This window comes from Drosophila simulans, chromosome 3R, assembly GCF_016746395.2.
Source record: "Drosophila simulans strain w501 chromosome 3R, Prin_Dsim_3.1, whole genome shotgun sequence".
Taxonomy (NCBI): domain Eukaryota; kingdom Metazoa; phylum Arthropoda; class Insecta; order Diptera; family Drosophilidae; genus Drosophila; species Drosophila simulans.
The window spans coordinates 5067861-5084712 of record NC_052523.2 but is presented as its reverse complement, the minus strand read 5'-3'; the positions used below and the strand labels follow the sequence as shown (position 1 = coordinate 5084712).

Genomic DNA, 16852 nt, shown 5'->3' with positions numbered 1-16852 from the left:
GCTTGAGTGCGATATGCATTCGCTGTTGGCAAACCAAGTGCAAACAATGCGTTAGAAATTCGAAATGGAAATGAGCGAAAAATGCAAAGGAGTGTCACGTATTCGCTTTCAAATGCTTAAAATCTAGAAGAAAATATTGTTTAGTTCCACTGCATGACTAAATAATATTAACCACTAAAAGTCACAAGGCAGAGACGCCAGTTTGTCTGGCACAGTCGGCCGCAGATGCAAAGATACTCGGATAAAGCGGACAGAGAGATACATAGATACAAGCGGGCCGGCGGGTCAATCTGGCTGGGCTGGCTATGGCTAATAATTAATAGATACATATGCCAAGCGATCAGCTGACTACAATTGAATCAGTTATGCAATTAAGTGCAGGGCGGAGCTTTGGGGGTCGTACAATCGCATGCTAGTATCCATTGGATACAGATACATTGCAATCGGTCGTGTTTCTGAACTGAGTCAGAGGAAATAACGTGCCCGGTAATTAATGCGAATTTTCTAGCCCAGCGAAATTCCAGCGAAACGAGCGTGAAATGTAGCGTTGTATCTTCGGCTCAGAACTGGAAAAATCAAGGGTTCAATCTTTTAGGCTGTGACTCAACCAGCAAAAGTGCGTCACCATCTCCGTCAGCCGAGGACCGCAAAACAGGCGCTGACATTAGCATATGCACGGATACCAGATACATTTGTATCTAATTGCCATTAATTGCGGTTGGTATCTATTAGATGCGTACGCCATATGCTCGATTACACAACTCGCGGTTTGTATTCGTTGGGTGATTTTGGTGGGGAGTTAGAGGGGTTTGTTTTGGGTTGGGCCCACTCGGTTTTAGCCACGATTCCGCCACTTGTTGCTTGGAAACGATTTGCTTATAGGCCACTCATTTTTCATGATTCATGGCTTATGTTTGACAGATGGTTTTTAAATGTGTTCAGTGCACTCGTAACTATTTATTTTTAGTGCAAATCTGGAGTGCTTCTCAGAAATCATTGCTGTTTCAGCGGTACGAAAGGAATATGTGAAAATAGTTTGGGGTTTTAGCGAAATACATTTTACAAATGTCATCCAATGATTCAATAGCATTTCACTTCGTTTCACCATTCAACTTTGCAATTCTGCTGTGCGTTTTGTATTGAAATAAGTATATATATTCGGTTGAATTCTGCTCTGTTTGTATATCAGCTGCCGTATGTTTTTCATTTATTTTTCCATTTGTTGAATTTCGCATTCGACTTTTGTTTTTTCTACAAGCAAAACCACGCCGATGACGAAGCGTAAATAATGAAATTAGCTTTTGTTTTGCTCGATTTTTTGTTTGTGAAAGAAGTGGGAAAGAAGGGGGAAAATCGTACGACCTTCACCTCCCCAAGAATGTTTGCCGACTTTTGTTCAGTGAACTTATTGAAATGGTTACAAAAAATAAAAAGATGTCAAACTGCTCATATCAACACAAAGGAACGATGAAAGGCTCAAGCGCTGAGTTCTGGTCACTCGATTGATGTTCAATAATCTATTTACAGATTCCCAAAGAAGACGGCATATCAATGTCGTACAAAAGAAAATATTTTGCATAGCGCAGAGTGAGATAACCCATCGATAGACAGAGCAGCAGGAGATCCATAGCAGTAGTCCAAAGATAAAACGCAAATCAACCAAATGGCCACGAACTGCGACTTCATCGAGCAGCCAGTGAAGCAGCAGCCGTTGGCCAATGCAGCCGTCATGGGCGTCCAGGAGGACAAGGTGCAGGAGCCCAAGGAGCTGCCGGATGAGCCGGCGAAGCAGCCAGACGGCCATCCATACCAGCCATTCGCTGGCGAGGACAGCTTCGAATGCGCCTTTGAGTCGACCATGGACGATCTGGAGCAGGGTGTTCTGGATGGCTACGAGTCGGACTCGGAGGCGAGTGCCAACGACCAGATCACCGATTCCGCCTCCTCCGGCAGCCTGGGCCAAGTGGCCCAGCAGCAGCAGCGGGAGGAGCGATTGAGGGGCTTGCCGGGTCCACTTCATGGCCAGCACATCGATTCCGAGATGCTCAAGTGCCTGCCGCGATCGAACTCCTTCGACTTCCACAGCAGCAGTGGCAGCAGCTCGGATGACGAGGACGATCCGGATGACGACGACGATGAAGTTCACCACAGCCTGGGGCTCAGCCTCAGCGGGAAGTTTGTCAAGGTCGATCTCTATTCGGGTCACCAAAGACCCGGCTATCTGCTACCTCCCTACATCGAACGACGCCGATTGTCGCAGTGCAAGGAGGAGGATGACGAGGATGAGGGCGACAGGACCCAGCTGGGCGGAGGCTCCTCCTCCACGGGAGAGTCAACCAAATCCGAAAAAGCTTCGAAGGCGCCACCCAGACCACCCACGCCGCAGGATGAGGCCTCCAAGGAGAAGTTCAAGGATCTGGAGCGGCTGCGGCAGCAGTTTATGCACAAGATCGATAGGATCAATACGCGAAATATCGAGGAGAGTGAGGCACCGCCGCCACCACCTCCTCCGCCGCCTCCCATACCAGCCACGATTCTACCAAAGGCGCTGAAGGCGCTACTGCACACCCAGGAACCAGTGGCGCCTCCTTCCCGTCCTTCTCCAGTTGGTCCACCAAGTCCTGCACCCACTTCCAGCGAGATTGTGGCAAAGGAAACGCCGGTTCCTGTAACACCAGAGCCCGTTTCCCCTCTGCCGCTGCCCACGGAGCCGCCGCTGATCATCAAGGGCAAGTTCAAGGTCTCACTCGCCCAGGAGACACCCGAACTGCGAGTCGAGGCCCAGAAGCTGAGCAAACTGAAGGCCAGCTCGAATGCCCACACCATCAGCTTTCCCTCCAGCTTCGGAGGCTACTCCTCGGTGCAGGGACTGTTCTCCCAGCGATATGGCTCCAATCGGTTTCCCACCGCCGCTCCCCATCTGTCCAAGCAGTTCTTCGAGCCATCGCTGGTGGAGATTCGCACGCCGGCCCAGAGCAACGTGGCGCTGAATACGACTGGGCTGGCCAACAGCAATCACCAAAGCCTCACTTGTGATACAAATAGTTTAGCCAACAAGCCGCGCACGCCCAGCGAACGGGAGCTGGACGAGATCTGGATACGGCGGCAGGACGGTGGATTGAGTGGCAGTACTGCTCCAGGCGCACCGGGTGCTCCACTTCCTCTGCTCCAGCAGCAGCAGCAGAGAGCTGTCTCCCTGGGTGGGGCGTCCACCATGCCACGTTTGCTGAGGAGCGAGAGCAGTGTATCCACCACCAGTCCATCCCGCCAGCTGACCAACTCGGGATCCGTCTCCGTTTCCGTGTCCGATGATGTAAGTGAAGGGTTCAAAAACAAAGTCTATATGGGAGATATAATTTCTTTTTCGAAGGATTCAAAGAACATAGTAGCTCTTGGAGATATTATATATTTATGAAGGATGAAGTAGATTAGTACTTAGCTACTTTTGGTGGATAATAGCTATTGTGCTAGGAATCTATTTATTTACCTACACAGAAAAGTAATCAAATTAGTATTATGAATGAAATATTTCTCACTTAAGAGATGATAGATGAAGAAAAGCTCACAAGAAACCAAAAACCCATAAAACCCAATGCCCACAGCTAATTGAGGCTAAATGGGGGTATGTGTAATCTTTATATTCACAGATCCGACTGACGTCATTTGAGATATGTGCCTTTATCATTTTCAAATAATTTATCATGTACAAATTGGGCAGTGAAAGGTCTGGTGAGCGAAAACTGGGATGGGCAACTGAGTCAATGATGTCATGAGAGCAGATCCAATACATCATTTGTTTAAGTGTATTTTTAGTTCTTTACATTCAGGGGTTTTGTGTTATTTGGGTTATTTCTTAATACTCCATTTTTTATTACTTCTTGAGAGGAATACTGCCCTTTTCGGTGCTGAAAAGCCTCCACTTGACCTGCACTTTTGGTCGGATCAGCGGTCTGGAGGCTTACACTTTGTTTACTCAATATTAATAATTATTCGCTTGCGCCGTTGTTTCTACGATATCCATAAAGTTGTCTATTTATATCTCGAAAAGAGAATTCAGTTTTCGCTTCCTCTTCGCCTTTTCGAGTTTATTTGTCCGACCGAAAGGTAAACACGGCGAAAAATCAGCTTTTTGGGGCTTGTTTTTATCGTGCCACACATGCTGTGCCTATATATAGCATATCGTATACTATAGCATGGTATAGTCGGGTATTTCTCTATATCTGTTGGCTCTCCGCTTATCATGACACAATTTGTCAACATTTCCCACTGGAACCCACCGCCGCTTTTTATTTGTTTTGAAGGAACGCGGACATATCGCGTATGAATGCCAGTATAATATTTCCATATATATGTATATATCTCCCTATATAGGCGGATAGGTATTTACCTTGTCTTGGCAAACAATGACGTCAGTTTTCTACAGTTCCGCCACTCCCTGAAAAACTTAGAAGTGAGGTCTTCCCTCTGCAGCCGTCTAGCGTGTTTTATAACTGCTTAAATATTGAATTAGACCGTGTCAAATGCTTCAGACCGAACACCAGCTACCCTAATGACAAACATATACTGTTTTAAACTTTAGATTTTCGTCTGATTTCTCTGAGTGTTAACCCAATTAAGCCCGCCGTGCCAATTATGGACCGCCTTTGTCGTTAATTCATCGCTGTCGTCTGCGACCCTCGGGGCACGTGACTCGGCTTTTTGGACATGAAACCCTTTAGCCGTGAAGAAAGCCGCTCGATCTGTTTGTAGTTTTCGCTATAAATAATTCAAAGACAGGTGTTTGCGCTCTTCGATCAAGTTTTTTGGTCAATGTTGCGTGAAAAAGGTCTAAGTACAAGTGAAAATTGGTACAAGTGTTTGTAAAAGTTGTTAACACTCCTGGGAATCCAAACAAAACATTCTGCTAAGTTCAGTTTTAAGTTCCATTTGTTATAAAACTAAACAGGAAAATATAAAAACAACTTTGCCTAATTAGCTTTAATATTTATACATTACATTCAATAAATATTACATAAAGGTAGATCAGCTAGCTATACTTATTAAAACTATATTAGCAGTCTGTTAGACTTGTAAAAAAAAATCAAATATGAAAAACAAACAACGAATGAAGTGAATAATTAGTTCATTCTTTGCTTTACTGCAGAACCGATAGATCATTTGTCATAATTAGCTGCTTATTAGCATAATTGTTTATAAACGATTTTAAAGGGGATGCCCCTTGAAGTGAAATAAATTCAGGAGCTCCATGAATTTGGGTTAGAATTCTCCGAACCGTTGAACTATTGCTTCCTTGACAACGGTCGTCCTGGCCCACATTCGGTTGCAATTTCGCGTAATCATAAATTAATTGACTTCGTTCGATTGGCGAGGAACAGGCGGGATAGGTCTTCCCATCGCCTCCGTCATGGTCCAATTAAAGGGACGCATCGGGTGTCGCCTGCTCCTCCAATTGGCGTCACCCCGGGTTACGCCACTGAATCCATTGTGTATTGTGGCGAATAAATTGTATTTGTAGACAATTCGGCAATAATTGCAGCTGCTAAAAAGAGACGGACAGCACTGGGGATAGTACAAACAGGGGTCAGAGGTGAAAGGATACGGCGGATAATGGATAATGCCGTTCGGCTGGTTCCTTCCAATCAGCCCTTGGTTTTAGTTTGTCTTGGCCAGCGTCGCCAGAAACATGCAAAGTACTCTCGAAATCGTAGTAGAAAGCCCACTGGATGCCAACTCGAATCCCCACATCAACAGCCAAATCCCCATCACAACACAGCCAAGTCAGCCACAAACTAATTCCCAAAAACGCCATGTTCGCTTCCAGGAGCAGGATGGCAGCCTCAGAGAAGCCGGCCGGATGCCAGGATCCCGACCCTCCAGCGCCCCCGCAGAGCCAAATGCCAAGGCGGCCAAGAAGGCCTACAAGAAGATGGAAAAGGAGCAGCGGTAAGTTCATAAACGAAATCTCAACTAGGCCTAGGGATTCATAAATTGCTAGAAAGTGTAGTATATTTTCAATTACTTAAAAAGAGCTATACTATAGAGTATATAGCAACATGACTCGTGCCCAATTAAATGTCATTTGTACTAACAAAATTATTTTCCTACGCCACAGTCGCCAGGAGAAGGAGCAGTCGCGACGGGAAAAGGAAGCCCGCAAGCTGGAGCGCGAGACAGCGAGAAGGATCGAACGCGAAGCGGCCAAGCTGGAGAAGATCAACAGGCACAGCGAGAAGATCTCACGCAGCACGGAGCGGATGGCCATGGCGGGTGTGGGATCGCGGTCCGGTTCGCTGGAGCGGAGGCGAAGCGGCGAGGACTCTCCCGTGCTCAATCAGTCGACGGTGCACGGCATAGCGTCACCCAACCGAAGGCCCACGATATTCGACGTTTTCCGCCCGCGCGCGAAATCCGATGCGAAGCGGCAGAAGGAGAAGCACCTGCTGGATCCGTCCTCCGCCGACAGCAGCGCCACCAGCAGCACCTACTCCGTTTCCGGCGGCACAGGCCCGGCCACGAGCTCGGCAGCAGCCGGAGCAGCAGCAGCAGGACAGGGAGCAGCGGGAGGAGCCGGTGGCCTTATGAACTCCATGAAGGTGGCCATGCAGAACTTCAGCCATCGCCAGCATCCCGCCGTGACGATAACGAGCGCCGACGGCACGCAATCGACGGCAAAGAGCAAGTACAAAGACGGCAGTGCCCATCCGCATCAAGGCAGCGACGCGCAGGTGAGTCCTGGCATCCCGCACTATTGGTTTGATTTCCATGCTAATTGATTTCTCCTTGGACAGTATTACCACACGGTGACGGCGGTGCGTCCAAACTCTTCCCAGCGGTCGCCGATGACCAAGGTCATGGATCTGTTCCGGCATCGATCCAGCTCGGTTGTCAGCGAAGCCGACAAACGCAAAGCGGTAAGTGGACTCTTCTACATTTTAGAGATTTAAGTTTGATGTAATTTGTAAGGAAGAAAGTTAAGTTGCTGTATTAATACATATTTGTCTGGACCTTGTATTTTTAAGTGTTACTTTTTATATAAGCAATTAATAAGTCATGTATCATATATTCTAAAAATGAATGAATAATTCAAATTCCTCAAATTGAATTTTAATTTAATATACAAAGCGTAATATTTTAAACTATGTATATTTTCATACTTAAAACGACGTTCAATTTATGTTTCTCTCATTTTTAATTTTTCGCTACAAATGCTTACCCGCCATAATTTAAATTGAAATGATTACTTTCAAAATTAATCGATAACTTGGCTGACACCCCTGTATTATTGTCGGTTGAAATCCGCGAATGTGCTGCAGCGCCACCTGTCGAACTGCAGCTGAAAATGCGTCAGTGGTTTGAGCCTCCGCTCACATTTTCCCGCTGAATAAAGTGACTCGGCTATTAACTTTTTAAACCGACGTTTTTGTATTAGTATTTTTAAAAAACTTTTATAAACAAATACATAGTTGTGTTGTCTTAATTGTTAATTAGTTTTTTATGTAAAGCACTGCAAGATGAGGCAAGGCTGTATATTAACATTTTAGCTTAAAGAAATAAGCACTTAATTTATCTAGAAAAATATGAAAAATCTCAACCTTTAATTAATAGAAAACACGCTGATTATGGGTTATTTGGTTCATAAATATCGCTTATCACGTCCTATTAGATTCATAGCTGGGTGATTAAGTGATTACCAGCATTTCACTCCCAAATGCCATGTTGTCTCGAAAAGTCCACTTGAGAGCCTTATCGGCGGCAAGAACTCGTCATTGATAATCATCGGTCTATAAATAATTATGCGCCATTATTGATTTCGAATCGATAGGCCTCAATCGATTTGATTGATAAGCTTCGTTTTGATTATCATTTATCGTTTATAGTAGGAGAGTCGAAAGAACTGAACGCGTTAGGGAAATGTATTTAACTTTTTTAGACACAGTGAGATATCTTAAAATCATTAAAAGCACAAAATGATCATGTGGCAAATTAAATGATTACTTTTTGGATAAAATAATATGTAAAATGTGTAAGTTTCTAGTTTATTGCACACTTTACTAGAGAAATATAATCAAATTTGTAAGAATAATTAACAACTAAATTGGCAAATACAATTTTATTATTTTTAACAGTGTACAGAAATGGCAAAGTCCTTTAGAGCGAAAGCTTCAACAACAGGTGATCGGCACAGCTGCTTTCCCTCTCCCACTGCTGCCCGCCTTTCTTCGATTCTCTCTCGTTTCTCTGGCGGTTTTTGGACTTTTGCACACTCGTACGTATATTACGTATACGCCAGCGTCGCCGCCGTTGTCACTTGAGCATTTTTTGTTTGGCCGCCGATCGAGCGGATGTGTTGTTATTTTCACTTGCATTTCCAATTGAACTGGCCAGTCGGCCATTGTGCGCGTAATTCTCGCTGCTCCTGATCCTTCGGATTCTGGCCGCGATTTCGAATCGGAATGGGAATACAATTCATTCCATCTGTGCGTTGCCCAAATTATAAATAAGCCCATCGCGTGTGTCCGTGTGTTGACATCGAACATTTCCGTTTATTTATTGTTTTTCTTGGCAAGAAAACGATTTCAGCGGTCTGGAAAAAACTAAAATGTGTGCCTGGAGTGCTATTTTAAATAATTTATTTGAAAACCGATTGCTAAATGCCTATAAATAAATAATAATTTAAAATTTTAAATGAAAATTCATAAAGAAATAATTACAATTTTCGGACAACTGCGAGTTACTTAAACTAATGCTTTGAATTCTGCTGATTGCTAAAGTATAGCAACAAAATAACGACTCAAAAATGCTGGCACAACCACTGAATAAATAAAGAAATTTTTATATTTATATTCCGTGGCGTGAAAAGAAACCATTCTACATTTGCCCAAAACAATTATTTTTAAATCAAACAAATCTATGCCGTTTTATTTCTGCTGCCATTTAAGTTCTAATGTGCCGCCACAATTAATTTAATTTAAAACACACCGCGAATTTCCTCCTTTTTGGCGGACAATTTGTGTTCTTAATTTTCAAGTTCATTGGCGAAACTCGCGAGCACGTTCATAATTTTCATAATATTTGTTCTGTGCGCAAAAACTCTTTTTATTTAATTAAAAGCGATTGCTAAGGCATGGAAATGAGCGTATAGAAGGTGTGTGGCAGAAAACGAAAAAGCCGACATAATAAATGGCCAACATGTGATCGGTGTGCTTTGGTGCTTTTGGTGGTTATTGTTCATAAAATACGCTAAATAATAGCTGATGGTGCGGTTGTGCTGTGTTCAAAGCCTTTAAGCCAATTTCTTGGTCGCCAATTTGTTAGTTGTCCAACTTTTGTGGCAAGAAAAGTGCTGAAGAGTGTTAGCAATTGTTCTTAACTTTGTACTTGAAATGCCATTTGCCAAACCGTAAACGTAAATTATCGAGCTCTGCTAAATCAATCATCTACTTAATTATTCCATTAGAGATTATGAAATCTGTCCCAATAGTTTGACGTTCTCCCTGAGGACACGCAGCTGTTGTTAATAATAGGGGATTTTCCACGCCTCAACATTGTTTTCGGGTGATTTGTTGGTCATTATCACTGACTGACGGTTGACTATTTTATGACATCTCAATGGATGATATCACTGTTTTCACTGGCCCTTTTCCCGCGATTGCTTAACTGGGCGATAAGCTGCTAAGTGGTATTTGCAAAATGAAAACCAGGAAAGAAACAGAAACTTATCAGTTCTGGCCACAAAATCAACAAGAAGGAAGATTCAGTTGGGGAAGCGAAAGCGTCTGGAAATTAATTTAGAATATATGTACAACGGAAGGCGTCCGAGCAGATAAGATAAATGCAAGCTAGGGCGGCTAAATTAAATGGACAAATTTAGCAGATAACCAAATATATAATTGCAGCTGATAACTCTCTAGATCGAAGCTAGAAATCAGGAAAAGAAGTTAATTCCTAATCGGAAACCCCACCATATTAGTTAGTCCCATCGAAATCAGCTTTCCCTATATGGCACATGCCCACTTGGGATCTCGCTCGCCATTTGCTTTCCACGAGGAAGTGAGAAGAAAGTGAATTGTTTTAAACAGACATTTCTCATTTCTCTGGTTCTGTGCCCACTTATTTTATTATTTCTATTTATGCATTTCGCGTGTGTTCTCTGCGCTTTTTTGGGCTCTGCTCGTTAGTCAATCATTTGTCAAAGTGGGAACTTTTCTCTGTTCCCACTACTTGTTTAATATTTCAAGCCTACCGCCTATATTTATTTTGATTTTTATCTCACTTGCCTAGAGGTCAACCACAGTTAGGCGACGAAGCTTATTTGTTGATGTGGAAGTTTGTTTATGGTGCGAGAAGCCTGATTAGAAATGTGTAAAAATACATATTAATTTGGTTATATATAGAGTTCACAAAAGTTATGGATTGCGCTCGGAATTTTTTGATCAGGAAAAATTGAGAAAAAGCCAAGTTTATATTATTATTATTATTAATATCCAGGAAAAGTATATCTTTACACAATCCATATTCATTTAATTTACTGATATATAATTTATAGTAATTGGATAATAAGGTATGCTTGCATATTTATTAAAACAACTTAGTATGCGAGTTTAAATATTTTAAATAGTTTTTTAAAAAGTTAATTAGCTAAATGTTTAATTTTAAAATATTTATATAATGGCAACAAATGAGTTCTTAAAAACCTTGATGATTTCACTAAAATGTTTGGTAAAAATAGGTCAAAACGGCTAGTAAATATATTGTTTCACAGAAGGCAACTTTTTTGTTTGGTAGAAATCTTTTACGCGCTTGGTCACATGCCAATTGGAAATTAACATGCCGCTGTTAACGCAATGTTAATTAAAGGCTTCTAGATTCGATGTTTTTGAATCGAGCGCAGAACTGGCAGAATTCCAATCAGACGCGGAATGCTAAATGGAACTAAGTCGAATTGATTTGTGGCCAAAAATGAAGATTTGGCTCAGTTGCCTGGCCAAAACCCTTACCCTTTCTAGCCATATTGCTTCCTTTTTGCGTTCGGTTTGGTTTATTTGCCTTTGCGCGAGCAGCTAATTAACGTTAATGACTTTTACATTCTGTTTGCGTTTTGTTGTCTGGTCGCGGAGTCTGTTTTGCTAGAATTTTATTTACTTACTATTAGTTTTCCGCGCATTTCTCTAACAAATATTGGCGCTCGCAGCGAAGACAGAAATATTAGAAATGAAAGCGAACTACATACGTTTTTGTGAATTTGCGAATTTTCAATGGTCGTATAAAGGCTAATTATACTTGTATTATTTACGTCTATAATATTCGCTGCTTGTTTGTCGTGCTAAAAACAAGTTACACCGCGGCGGGTAAACAAAACAATCAAAATACGATAAGAACGCAAAAGCGCCAGCTGACAATATTAAGTATACGCCCCGAGGTGTGTGGAAATCAGAACTTTGTTAAAAAATTATCAATTCCTTGAGACTCGGTCAGGTGTTAAGTCTGAAAGTATGAGAATTAAATAAGATTGGGTAATATTTTGACGGGCTTTAAAAATTTGCATCAGTCGGTGGCAGCACATTTAGTCGATTGTTTACTTGCTGTAGGAATTTAATATAGATATCTTATATCTGTGAACCCTTCATATCGTTGTCAATATGCGGTTTTGGCCCTCGGCAATTATGAGTGTGGAAATTTTGGTATGTAGAGCTTAGTTTCTTAATCTTTCTTAATTTTTGGAAATCAGTGTAGTTAATGAAGTTTTTCCTTAAGTACTGACTTACTTCTCTGCACTTGACCCATTGCTGCAGCTAAGATATTTGCTCTGTTTCCAGTTTTAATTAGTTTTCATTGTATAGAATCGCTTTCTTCTGGTCTCGTGTCTGCTGCTTTTTATTGGGTGCACCTTTCAATCAAAGTTTTTGTCAATTTCAATTGGACGGACACACGACAGCAGGCAATCAACCAGCAAGACAAACACGCCTCCTCTCAAATCCACTGAACTTTATGGCTGCGTTCGTTCAATCAACTTAATGCGTCACCAGTTTGTTCTTCAGAATGATCATGCTTTGTGCTTATTTGTTAATTAAAAGAGTTCGGGGTCAAGGATTAATTTGTGGGGTGGCGGGGAAAGGTGATAAGACGCGGACCGCTGGAAATAATTATAGCTGCTCCAATGAGATTCCGCGACATTGTCGTTATTTCACTTATTTTCCCATTTCCTTAAACACGAAAACTCGGCGAAAATTCCTGCCGGGTAATTAAAAAATATACATAAATTGGCATTCCGGCGCTGAAAAGGCAGGGAAATTTACATAGTTTATGGGTGGCAATGGCAAATACCCTATATGCACTTATCAAATTGTATTTTATTTATTACGGGTAAACAAAAAAGCAGAAAACAAAAAAAAATGTTTAATTCTCACAGTAAAGCGCCCCTGGCGTTGAGTAGCGAAAGCAAATGTAGCAAGCAGTTGAACGGCAAGCAGTGCTCGCTGGTAAACAAGCAGTTGACGGCTGAATTTAAATTTGAATTTGAATTGGTTTTCTTGTGTAGATAAACAGTTTATCAATTTATTAACAAAAATATATATAACCAAAAGTGAACTTTGGTAAATATGAATCACACCAGCTGATAATAAAACAAAAATTTCCAATACAACCATAATTAAAACTGCGACAAAATGTCGGCGGTGAAGCGTTGGATATATCGGCACACTCACTCGAGCAGCTCTGCCACGCCCACCTCGCCGGGCCCCCCGCCCGTCTCGCCCACCAATAAAACGCGTCGTGGGCGCAGCCAATCCCTCGATGTGCAATCCCTACCAGGAATTCGCGCCATGATGGTCAATAGTGTAAGAATCGCAACTGATTGAATGACATAATCTAGTCTATAAATCTTAATTACTTTAGTAATAATTTAATAATATTTTTAAAGTATTATATTAAGATAAACATCTAAACACCTATATTATGACTAGCGATAAATAATAGCTGATATACATAACATTTTAATGCACATCTGCAGCTATGTATTTATATTTAAGGGAAGTTTAAGACTTCATGTAACTTTAGAGTATGTTTAACTTATTCATTTATTTCTTTACTTTACAGCGCGCGGCGGCGCATCAGCAACAGTTGGCTGTGCAAAGTAAGTACGAAATAGAGTTTGCAATTTATTCCAGAATACTTTTAGAACAGCAAGTACCAGGTAGAAAACATAGAAAATACCCATTTACAGACTTAATTTAAGCGTCCACAACAGCACGACTACAAAGTCAAATTAACCTTGACTTTGAAAACTGCGCAAAGCCGAAAAGAAACCGAAAACACAAAGCGAAAGCAAAAAAACAAAACAAACAAACGAATAAGCGAATAAAATTTAGCGCCGAAAACAAAGTTGGAGTTATTGCGCATAGACGAAGTGAAGTGTTTTACATATGTAAATGCCGAATAATAGAATTACTTAACACTTTTATCCAATTCGCTCGGATCGACAACAGCGAGATGGAACGCAGAAGTTCGTCCAAAGCAAATAAACAAATAGCAAAGACGCCGGAAAATGTTTAATTCGGTTGCGTGGGTGTGGGAACATCTGTCGCTGTGGAATATTTTTGACTTTCATTGACAACCCGCGAATCGAGTGGTTTCAAAACCACTAATCGGATGGTTAATTCAATCAATTTGTTAAAAGTGATTTATATATGTATAACTGATTTTTTTGTATCTTAACTTTAAGATATCTGAATGCATATCGGAGTATATTTAAATTCAAACCCATACTGCCAGGTTATCTAAATAGTTCTTATCTACAAAAATACTTTTAATTTAAATTATTATCTTGAATCTTTTTTATTTTTAAATTCAAATAGCTTTAATATCAAAAAATAAAATAGCTACTATAAATTCAATTTAATCTTTAGTTAAACGATATTAACTTCTTGCTGAACTTGGATATAGTTTAAAGATATCTTTCTCACCTAACTACAAACTTTTCCTCTGTTCATACAAATATGAATGTATGTACATATGTCACATACTTAGATATCGTATGGTTCATAAAAGTGGAAAATTGTGTCGTTTGTAATTGTTACATCTGCGTTACGAAATAGCGGGAACAACAACTGAACAAATAGAACCGAAGAATGCGCGGCCAAAGCAATTTTCCTATTTCGCGCAACAAAAACCAGACGAAAACAAAATGTGTGAATGCGGTCACCGTTATAGAGCCCCAAAAATAGTGTTTACAATTTCTAGACCAGAATTAAATGCCGACATCGTGGTGTCGTGGTGGCTGAGAGAGCGGGATGGAGAGACCCAGACCCAGACCTTTGCTCCAGTGCAGTGTGCGAGCGAGAGGGCTGGACTAACTGTTGCTGGGATGTGTTTACCCTTCGGCTGACCTTGAAAGTTTTCGTGTACAGGCTGCACTTTTTGTTGCTGTTGTGTTCCTTATGCTAAGCTGCAGTTTCAATGTCAGGCGAAAAGCAAAAGTAAGAACCACCAAGCAAACAGGCTCTTCAGTGATGCGAATTTGGCTATTTTGTAGCAGATGCGCTGATCCCTTTTATCGCATATTTGGCTACAGCCAGTTTTTTATTTTGAAAGTTGGAATTTCAGACAATTTTCTACTTCAAACTGTAAATTCAAGTGTGAAATTACTAATATTGTGTATATTTGAGGAGACTCTATGATTTTAGAATTCCATTATATCTACTCAAAGAAAGCAGTCCGGGTCCACAAACCACTGGTCCCCAATAAATGTTATTTTAGCAATAATTTTTTAACACAAAATGATTTTTTTTTAATTTTACTTTAGATTTATTTATTTTGGCGACATTTTCGAAAGATACAATTTAGAGATATTTCGGAAGCGCCAGTTGACATCACTGCCTCTCCCTCTTCGATGCAGTTGTGTGTTGCCGTATCAAGTGTCTCGGGCCATGACGTAATACAAAAGCGTGCGAGAGCGAGACGGAAGCGAAGAGAGAGAGAGAGGCTTAGAAAGCATACAACTCGGAGATTTCGTTCAGCCCACAAACAAATCTCAAGCGGCATTGATGTTGAAGGCAGGCGAGACAGTGACAATATGTGTGGGCTTGCTTTATATCATTTTATTTCTTTTTTATTCCTTTTTTTTTCACCGAGTCAATAGCATAAAAACATACATAGATTGCGCAGCGAGAAAACTAGAACAGACTCGGTGTCTGCAGAGAGAGAGAGCAGGATGGAGATAGAATGAGAGTGAGCGGGTGTTGGGCGAAGGGGGGCAGCACCGCCCATGCTAAGGGCGAAATAGGCGAAATATTTGGACTGTTGTTTATTTGGCCTACGTGCGTTACGGCACGCACACCAAGAATCCACAAAAAGAGCATTAGAATCGATGAACGAAGAACCGAGTGGAAAAAAAACAACAAAATAATAACAATAACAGCAATGTAAATGTTAATGCCATGTAAGGCAGCTAAAAGACAACAGCAGTACAGTGGAACCCATCTATGTTACAACGCTGCGACGAAATATATTCACATCTAATCTTATGATATGGAAGCTTCGGATTTCAAAGGTTATGGCGCCTTGGAGAGTACCTTTTAACTCGCTTCAAGGTGGTTAAAACGCCTAACTGAAGCCTACGGCGTTTCACTCTTAAATTAACACATTTTTTTGAATGTTGCCCAGATAAAACGTGTGGATCCTAGGGGTTGTTGGAGTTCGCAATTTGCAAACTCGATTATAAATGATCTTCAAAACGCCTATTAAAGCGAATAACCATTAGTACAAAGCCTCAAAAACAGATTCATTAAAGTAGTAGTTCTATGTTTAAAAGACGTTTTTTAATTATCAATTATCTTATCTCCCAAAATGTATTTTTGAAAGCAAAATATCTTTCACAAGTGCGATGGTTTGAGTTATAGAAGTGCGCCTGTTTTAAGTAATATCCCATATAAACGAGAGCGGCGGAGAGAGTTCCAGAAATTGATCGGAAAACAGAAAGTGGTTTTTTGTTGCCCAAGGCGGTCAGCTGACTGCGTGCCACGCCCCAAAACGCCCTAGGCAGGGCCCTAACCAACTCGAAGTTGCTTATCTATTCAAGTTTTCAGGTATTATTATGTTTTTTTCTTCGCCGATTAGGCCACCTCTGCGCGTTTTGCTTTGCTCGCTTGATTTTCTGTTGTGCTCACCTTTTTCTCGCGCCGCTGTGTACCGTGTAACGAGTATATAAAACAGAGAGGCCCGCACTCACGCACACACTCTCATACCGCCTTGCCGGTTTACACACAGATATGGGAGTATATATACACATATACAGCTGCAGATACAGATACAACTACAGTTATACACCGAAGTGCGGAGCACATGGGCGGACCGACCAACCGACCGCTTTCAGTTCGATTCCAACAGCCGGCAGAGTCGGATGCTCAGCCACGTGACTTTTGAATTTCGATCAGTTAATTTCTTGAGTGAATTGGAATTTGTGACTTGTGTATGGTGTGCATTCACTAATTAAAAATCAAATTAATTAAAACCTTTAGTCGAAAAAGCAAATAACTCGAGAAGTGGCCCGTCGATCAGAGTGAAATAATATTTAAACGGTTGGCAGCCAGGGGGGAATTATTATTAATTTTTAAGACGCGAAAACATAATTAGTTTCAAACAAAAGACAAAGAAAACTGGATTTTCGGACAGCACACGAAAATATTTCCGAGCTATCCGGCTATAAATATGCATGAGCGGGCAATTTATGGTCAAAACCAAACAATAAAATTACCGCAAAGTCAGCTGAATGTGCGTGGAAAACCTTTTCGATTCTTATAATTTAACATTTAAAAATGGTAGAAAAGTTCGAAAGGAATTGAACAAATGAAATATT

At 41.2% G+C, this 16852-nt stretch overlaps 1 protein-coding gene across 10 annotated transcripts in view; it reads left to right on the top strand.

Annotated features, from left to right (window-relative positions):
- The window catches only part of LOC6727226 (5'-AMP-activated protein kinase subunit gamma-1), a 57108-nt gene that overhangs the window by 17059 nt on the left and 23197 nt on the right, over nucleotides 1–16852 (top strand). For 5 of the 10 annotated variants that reach the window (XM_016175792.3, XM_016175787.3, XM_039295729.2 and 2 more), the window contains exons 3-7: nucleotides 1528–3313; nucleotides 5822–5943; nucleotides 6113–6725; nucleotides 6789–6911; nucleotides 13096–13132. In XM_016175792.3, coding sequence (XP_016033729.1) covers nucleotides 1664–3313; nucleotides 5822–5943; nucleotides 6113–6725; nucleotides 6789–6911; nucleotides 13096–13132 — 2545 coding nt within the window. In that variant the 5' untranslated portion in view covers nucleotides 1528–1663. Of the gene's footprint in view, nucleotides 1–1527; nucleotides 3314–5821; nucleotides 5944–6112; nucleotides 6726–6788; nucleotides 6912–12604; nucleotides 12837–13095; nucleotides 13133–16339; nucleotides 16575–16852 lie in introns of those variants that run through there. The other 5 variants (XM_016175794.3, XM_016175795.3, XM_039295734.2 and 2 more) reach the window with 5 other exon arrangements.